The sequence below is a fragment of the Parasteatoda tepidariorum genome, chromosome 5, assembly GCF_043381705.1.
Source record: "Parasteatoda tepidariorum isolate YZ-2023 chromosome 5, CAS_Ptep_4.0, whole genome shotgun sequence".
Lineage (NCBI taxonomy): Eukaryota > Metazoa > Arthropoda > Arachnida > Araneae > Theridiidae > Parasteatoda > Parasteatoda tepidariorum.
Genome location: NC_092208.1, coordinates 46142880 through 46151687, shown reverse-complemented (window position 1 = coordinate 46151687; position 8808 = coordinate 46142880). Strand labels below are relative to the sequence as shown.

General features: G+C 32.4%; 1 protein-coding gene across 2 annotated transcripts in view; it reads right to left on the bottom strand.

Moving 5' to 3' along the window:
• LOC107447128 (protein unc-93 homolog A) overlaps positions 1–7499 on the bottom strand; it is a 14151-nt gene extending 6652 nt beyond the window's left edge. The window contains exons 1-3 of one of the 2 annotated variants that reach the window (XM_016061962.3): positions 6876–7499; positions 4481–5420; positions 743–1010 (exon numbers count right to left, since the gene is read on the bottom strand). In XM_016061962.3, coding sequence (XP_015917448.1) covers positions 743–1010; positions 4481–5374 — 1162 coding nt within the window. In that variant the 5' untranslated portion in view covers positions 5375–5420; positions 6876–7499. The other variant, XM_071181404.1, reaches the window with a different exon arrangement.
• Between the last annotated feature and the right edge of the window lie 1309 nt (positions 7500–8808).

The following is an 8808-nucleotide window of genomic DNA, read 5'->3' as shown; positions in this document are numbered from 1 at the left end:
CTCCGTAGCCTTGTAATTTTGAACCCAATCCAGAAGACAAGGGAACTCCTGGATCGAGTATTGGGAGAAATTTGCCTTCGTGGAGGACTTCTTGATGAAGCTAACCCGCATTTGCGTTACATGGAGAAGAAGACCACGAGAACCTCGCACGGTTAGCCTGACGGCAAGGGGACTCTAACCAATGATCCGTCTACCACTGAGGCTATTTCACGTTAGCACTGTGGTCGGTGTAAGCCGGATGCGTATTCGTATCGACTGGGATTCGAACCCGATTCGCCTCATTGGAAAGCGAACGCTCTATCCCCTGATCCATCGCGTCTAAATATCTTTTAATTGGTTTGATCCACATATCCGCTCGCTAATGGTGAAAGCATGCCTAGTCATGCCACAGGAAAAGAGTTCTGCTATGCACCACCTGTAGCCCATTTCGATCGCCAATAGCACAGTGTTAGAAAATATTTTTCACCACGATTGAAACTTTGCTTTTAATTGTGGTGTAAAACTTTATTAAACACAAAACCATTTATTTCCGAAATAAATAAATAGATAGAAAGAGAAGGACTGAATATCTCCACTTCCCTCAAATTTAAACTGAGTGTATTTTTTAGACTGGAAACTGTAATAACAGCTTGAACGATTTGAAGCCCGCTCCAACTAGTTCCGTTTCCGAGAACTCGCATATAAAGAAAAAGTACTTTATGCAACTGCATGCATAGTTAATTATGTTTCTTACAATACTTACAATTAATCATGGTCTGCCAAATTCCATCACTCAAACCCCAGACACCAGCTAAGACGAAAAACACTACGTATTGTTCACTATTGGGTTTCCATAGCAAAAGTGTTAAGCAGACTGCTAAATTTCCAATCGCTCCAGAGATGAAAATTGTCACTCGAGGAATATATTTGGCAAGGCGACCAGAGGTAAATGACACCACAGAGTTCACTGCACCAAAGAATATAAACACAAGTCCTACGTAGTAAATTCCCCAAGCACATGCAACGTAAGCCTGTAGATTTGAAAAAGTTACCATCAAACATAAATGAATCTGCATAGAAATTAATTAAATTAACGCTCATTGGCAATAAAGGGATAATTTTTTGTTTACTTTTTGAACTTCAATCGATGATGCGAATGGAATTATCTTTACGATTGAGAAATGTACATATTTCGAAGGTATCCAGTAAAATTTTCGAAATATTATTTTGTAACCCATTGATTCGTATAAACTTGAGTAGCAAGTCTTCAGTGAAGCTGCGAATGAACCCATGAAGCTAATAAATGGTTATAAAAATTGTATTTTTATATTCCAATTTATGAGATATGTCTTGACTGGAATTTTTGGAGCAGGTTAAGCAGTGCACTGTAAAAAATGGATGCTCAAATTTTAGCGAAACTTTCTTTGTTTTTGACGAAACCGTTTCCTGGTATATGCTGCGAGCAAAAATTTCGTCTAAGTGACGAAATAGCTAGCGTCATTTCTTCGAGAAAACGAATTTCGTCAAAGTTCAAGAAATATTTCATCACTCTGTTTCGTTTTGTTTTTTTCGCATAGAAAAAGAAACTCGTAGCGCCCAATGTATCTAACTTTTCTAATAATCATGTGGCATTTGCAGATGTATCAATATTGTCGAAACAACGCAGAAAGGACAAATAGATAGAACAGACGGATGAATTACACGCATGCTCCGGGATCTGCCTGGCACAAAGCCAACTTCTTGACAATCACGCAACCGGTCGGTTTGTTTCGTCACTTTATTTTTCGATCGTCTGGTCTTAATTTTAATTAACAATCTCCCACAATGCATTACGATGAGGTTTCTAGTTTAGGAAACATTTTCGTCATATACTTGAGAATTCGCGTTTTGTTACAAATCACGTGATTTCTCGCAGAAATGATTCTCAAAAATTTACGAAACACAGCTCGAGAATTGCTGAATCGTCAAAAACGAGTGTAATGTCGTTCAAATTTGTTCAAGTTTTAATCTGAAGCAATTGAACCATATAATCGCATTTCTTAAACTTGATTAATGTCTATAACTCAAACATATTTTATTTTAACAACTCATTAGGTTTGCCAAATATTCGCGCGGTATTATGGTTGAAACCTAAGTTATTTAAAATTATTAAAAAGTTAATTGATGAAAACTTTAAAAATGTCCTTCTATTTAAATAAACCTAAAAGACTTATGTAGCAAAATAAACAGTGGTTTCCTGTTTAACTTAATGTCACAAAGATATAATTGGTAAAAGATAAGACTTACACACATTTCGTCACTTAAAAATGTACCCCAAAAAATCAATCCAGATTGTTTTGGCTATCGATGGTTACACAACATAGATTGCCTTAAATTAAGACTGATGCTTAAATAATAGTTGTGAAATTAAAAATCTCAAGCATTAAGCAACACTTACATCTTGTTTTCACTTTTTCAACAACCTTTGCAATCTTAAGTTTATCGTTTCGAAATGGATATGATGAAAAATAAATAAATATGAATAACGTTCATATTTTCCGTACGAAAAAGTGACTTTTTAAATTTTAAGAAACTTGTAGTTAGATATCTGACTGCTACAATATATTTATGCTATGTAACTTATTTATACTATGTGACATATTTTTGCCTCTTTAAATCTTTTAATGTGCCTCATTTTATTTAACAACAAGATTTTAAAATCGATAATTAGATGATAATTCCATAATGTCGTCTTTCACAAAATCTTTTTCCTTTTGCAAAAATTTCATGCTTAAAAAAATTGTTTTCACAAAAGTCATTTTCTCAGAAATTAATTTTCTCAAAAAAATATCGTGCTTTTTATATAATTTTTTTTTTAAATAAACTGTATTGATACACTTTTCCTGTTAAAAATTAGTAAAAACAAATGTTTATAAGTTCTTGAAAATATGAAGGTTACTAATCAGTTAATTGTTTACTAAATTATGACGATAATTATAAAAATCTAAAATTATAGTTTTTCACTAATTAAATTTTTTTATATGTTGTAGCTATATCTTTTCTTATAATTTCTAGTAACATTAACGATGCAAAATTGAAAGTGACATAAAAGACCAAAGAAGTCCTTGGCCTCATTTGTTCTTTTTCGAGTTCGTTAACAATTTAAATTTTGAGTAATGGAATAATTTATGAAATATTAATTAACTAAATTCAGCAAACTTAACGAAATCTTTAACTACCAAAAAATGATAGATGTATCTAGAATAGTTAGATTATGATATATCTATTATCATAATCTAACTATTTCGTTAACATTCTATCTAGAAAGAATTATAACGAAATAACATAGTAGTAGCAAATCAATTAATTGGTAAAAAATATACTTTATAATACACATCAAGAAGCTCTTTACTATAGAATTTGTTCGATATAAATCCCTTATTAATAGTCTTAGATGAATAAATTACTGTTAGAAATTCTGATGCGAATTGAACCACAATATTGTATATATTTGCTGCAACCTAAAACATAAAGTTTAACCATATTATCATGCAAAATATACCTTCTTACTCAATAGGTACAAGTTAAACTAAAATATTTTTCACTTCAAGATTTTTTTAATGTTGCAGAAAATTTTCAGGATATTGCATCGTTAAAAGCTTCATTTTTTTTAGTGAATAAACTACATAAAGAGAAAAAACTTTTTGTTGCATTTATACTAACATTTGATCTTGCCTGATCCGGATGTGGGGATTTTAAATTTAAAATTAGCATTGCTCCAAAAGCTACAAATATTTTATGACATTATTAGTCTACATTTTGTCGAAATGTACAAGATTAAAAACATTATACATAACAGGAGGTCACATAAATGTTGTGACAAACTTCTAGAGAATTTAGGGCGCATCATCAGGATTAAAATTCCATATGAACCCATTCTAGGAATTATAATAATACGCCGCTAGGGGCACTTCCCAGTTATGTATGACCTGCTTAGAAGAGCACAAAGAAATCTTTCATAATAGAAAAGAGGCCTTAGTAGCATATGACGACATTTCCGGCCACAGGTTACGTAATTTCAATTCTGATGATGTGCTCTAAGTGCCCCAAAAATTTGTCGCAACATTTATTCAATCCCCTGTCATACGCAGCGTTTTTAAACTTGCACATTTCGACAAAACATAGATTAGAAACGTTATTTTGGAAAAGCTTCAGCTTGGCGAGAGAATTCTATTGCAGATTTGAAATACTATAGTATCTAAAACCTGCAAAAAACCTCAGGCAACGGAAAACAAAAAAAATTGCTACTCAGTGTTATCTAAATAAATGAGTGTTTTTATGTTCTTCTACAAAAACACTTTGCATTGTTGACCATCTTGTGTTGTAACCATAAAAAATACCCATGTCCGTTGGACCAATATGAGTAGGTTCAGGTGGTTGAAGCATGCGCAGTAGATGTTTAATTACTGACTACAATAATCAAGTTCTTAATTACTATAACTAATCATTAAAATAAACGTACCTTTGTAAAATCTCCAAGAATAAAACCTTGTTCGAGACCACTGAAAACAGTCAGGGGAACCAGGAGTAACTGTTTTGTTTTCTTCATGTGCTTCAAAGTAGCTAAAATCCTCGATTCCAAACTCTCCGTGTCATCTGCTTTCTTCTTATCATAAGAGTCTAAAAACAGTCCCATTATGAGAGCTGCCAAAACAATGCAGAACAAGTAGATGCCTATCAGGATATGCTTTTTCTCATCACTGGGAGCTTTCATATTCTCGCTGACACCGAAGCAAAAATCAGCTCCGCATGTGACAGTTTCGTTTAAAGTTGGAATGGTTCCGGCTAGTCCATCTTCATCGCCTTCCGAGGGTCTCAAGACATAAAAAGACACTAAGTTTCCCCATATCTGCGTTGTTTGGAATACCATGAAGAAAATTCCGAAAAAGCGATTCGTTACCACGTCGGCCGAGTCAGAATCTTGACTGGCATATAAAGCACTGATTTCATTTAGGTACGTGCATTTCGCTGACCAAAGAGCTGGCGCGGCAAGACCTAAAATAAATGCCGCTGGCAAAAATGTCCCCATACCAGGATAGAAATTAACAGCAATGTAGGGAGCGTATAATAAAGCACTCATTACCAATGTGGCTTTGCAGCCATACTTTCTGATAATGAGTTTTGGCAGAAACAGAGAAGATATTATCATGGATACATAGATGACACTTTGGGAAATGACTCCTATGTTACCTTCGATGTTGAGGGTGCTTTGGAGATTGGCAAGTCCTTGGTAGGCACTGAACATAAAAAGATATCCGATGCACACTATTATTAGGTTCTTGTAAATACGAGGTTTTGAAAAGACTTGTCCTGTACGGACCGTTTCGAATGTTGAGTGGATTTTTTCGACCACCATCTTGATTTTTTAGAAACACTAAAAATCACCAACTTTTGTTTTTCACCTGAAATATCAAAAACTGTTTCAAAAATAACTTAGGATAAACGTATTTGTAGTGAGTGAATAATAAAGTGCACAAAATGTTTCTGAAAGACATTTATAGTAAGGTTTGTTACACACCTTTTTTTCTTTTATTACAGTCGTAACTTTTGCATCCTTGACGCTTTCAGTTGGCCGTTAAAAGGAAATTTATAAACTTTTATGAAGCTAATAAAAAAAAATTTTGTCTTATTATAACTAGCTAAAGTGGGACACCAAAGTTTCGAAGTGAATCCGCTTTGTGAGACAAATACCGCAGAGGTTAAGGATGTTGAAGTATAAGTAGTAAAGTGTTTAGCTTTCATAATCATAGTAAAAAAAAATTTCAGTTACATTTTTATCGCAGCCGAAAATAAATACGAATAAAATATTGTTACGTAATTATAACATTTAACATATCACAGACAAATTGATTTATGTTCTCTGCATGTTTATAATCAATTTATTAGCTTTATAACAAAAGATAAAACAAAAAATTTAAACTATGACTATCGATGTTTAAATATTTCAAATTTCTGAAAAGATAAATCAGATTTCAACAGCATCATAAATAAAGCAAATAAAAGCCAAAAATTTAAAAATATCGATTAAAATGATGATGGATTAACAATTGATGAAATTCTTTCAAGTATTACGCTTTAATGGAAAAAAATATTAAATTTCTGTTTTGGTATTCAAGTTTATAAATTAAATATTTTCATGAAAATTCAAATTTAAAAGGTATAGTATATCTATGCATTGACTTTAAAAAAAACTTTTTGTTAAGTAAGGAATAATTTCATATTATAAATAAATGCTAACGTTAAACAATTGAAACATGTAAACAATCAGAGATTTGTTTAATTTTTATTAACTGAAATTTTGTTTAAATATATAAACATTTTAATAACGACTTACTTAATTTTTATATTGTAAGTAAATGTATGTAGTTTTAAAAATCATGCAACTACTTAGATATCATGACTTCCGACATTAAAATATTTCAAATGTTTAAAAATGATGATGTTTTTAACATTATTATAATTTAAGGAAATATAAACCTTTAATCAAAATACAGAATTTAATCTCAATTTAATTAATTAAGCATTCGATTAACTGTTCGAGTTTAAATGGATAAGTAAATATATTCCAATGCAAACGTTTAAATATGCAAAAAAAATATTATCGTAAAAATTTTATGAAAAATTTTATGAGTGAGTACAGAATAGACTAATGAAAAAAATTAGTTAACATTTAATTTTACTAACTAAACACATTTTAAATGTTTATGTTTATACTTACATAAATCAATATTAGATATGTTGATGCTTACATAAATCAAAATTAGATATGTTACATTTTCCGAATATCTCTGTTCCGAATATATATCTGTTTACATTGAGGTTTGCACATATGAGTTTTTAAGTGAAGTTTTACTTACATTAAAGGAACGGGTATTCATTTCCGGAACCGAAGATCTTAACAAGATGTCCAGTAATTTAAAGGATTTCTGAATTTTAACCCGACCATTCAACCGCTGAAGGACAATTTCTATTCTCAAAATGCAACTAAATTATATCGTTTTATTTTTCGATTAATTTCTATACTAGTTCAGTAAATTTCAATCATAGAAACCAGTTTTGATTGAATTCTAAATAACCACATTCTTTAAAATTTACACGTCACTATTTCTTAGTTACTATCCAAAGCTTGGAACTGTGCTCCGAATAAACATTCCAAAGAAACTCGTGCATTAGAACTGTGTATTAAAGGATGCTGAAACTAATTTCCTCAATAGATATTACGGAGATAAAGGTTTTGTAATATATCTGTCAACAGAAGGTTAAAAAAAAAAAAAACATATGCCTAAATTTCAAAACAGAAAAAGTCGGATGCTAAGATTGAGCAATACTTGGAGGAATAAACTTTTTACAATAAGCTTCAATTAGGCTTTATAATCGTTAAAACGTTTAGTTTTCTAGCTTCACTTTCATTGGATGCCATTGACACCTATTCGCCCACAAGCTATTGATTCTCAAAATCATCAAATATTGTTCCTAAGAAATATTTTACATTATGGGGAAAACGAAACCTTACAGATATTTGTATTTCTTGAGAAAAAACAAACAAACGGGGCCTAACGTCACGTGTTTACAATGTAGCAGTTTACAGAAAATGGATAAAATAATGTGAATAACATTAGTTTTTTAAAAAAAGGCGCTATTTTCTTTCAATACAGTTGCATACTTGCACTTCAAGAAGAAGACCTCCCATACCCACACATGTGACCTATGACGTCAGTGCCAGCTTATCTTTATCAGCAAAATGGCGCAGTTAAAGTTCAGCTAAATTTCTCTTCATAAGTTGAAACGTTAATTAAGGGTAAGTTAATAAAATACATAGCCGTATCGCACATCGAATTAGTTAAAATATAATTCTTTCTCGCCTACTTCTTTTACTTAACTTAGATTTATTATTTGTTTGTGTATTTCATTGTAACAGTGATATATTTTTATTTTGTGTACCTGGCAGTTTCGATGCATAACCAGTTTGCTTTTGTTCGACATGGCTTCGTGCCGGTCTTTGTGTTAAGCCTATGTGTAAATATATGGTGAAAGAAATTAAATCTTTGAGAAAGAATTTAGAATGTGTCACTTGAGAGAATTGATACTTGACGGGCTTGGCTTACTCGAAATAGAATAGAAAGAACAGTTGCTAACGTAAACAAATGCCCCGTTTCACAGGATCGAGATAGCCACACTACGGCACTTGCAGGCATCCCATTATCCTGGAAAAACTTTGTATGCCAAAACTGCTGGTACATTTTCGAAGATTGTGCCAAAAACTTTCAAATCGCATTATTTCTGTCTGTACAAAACTGACTCGAATTACAGTTAGCTAAAGAACTTTTAAGTAAAAGAAAGTGTATAAATATTTGATTTAAAAATTTACCTTTTTTGTCCCGCAGTGGATTGATCGTTAAGACACGGTTCCCAACAGATCACCGAAGTCAAGCATCACTGGCTGCGGTCAGTGTGCGGGTGGGTGACCACTTGGATTAGTCTGCGTAGGGACCGAGGGTGTGCTGTATTGTTCCTCGTTAAACTGTTCTACCGTAAAGTGCTCGACTTCGCATGCAGGTCGTCGAGCTACCGAAACGGGGGTGCCATCCCCTCTGCAAAGGATCAAAATTCTGATGGCATGTCTTCGGATCATCCTCAAGGGATGTTTCCCAGACGGTCGCCAATAGCCCATTGTGCAGCTCTAGTGCGACGTAAATTAACTACAACAACTACAACTATAACAATTTACCTTTTTTTACCAAGATTTCCTGATAATTATGCGAATTTAATTTGCACAATATGCGCATTGAT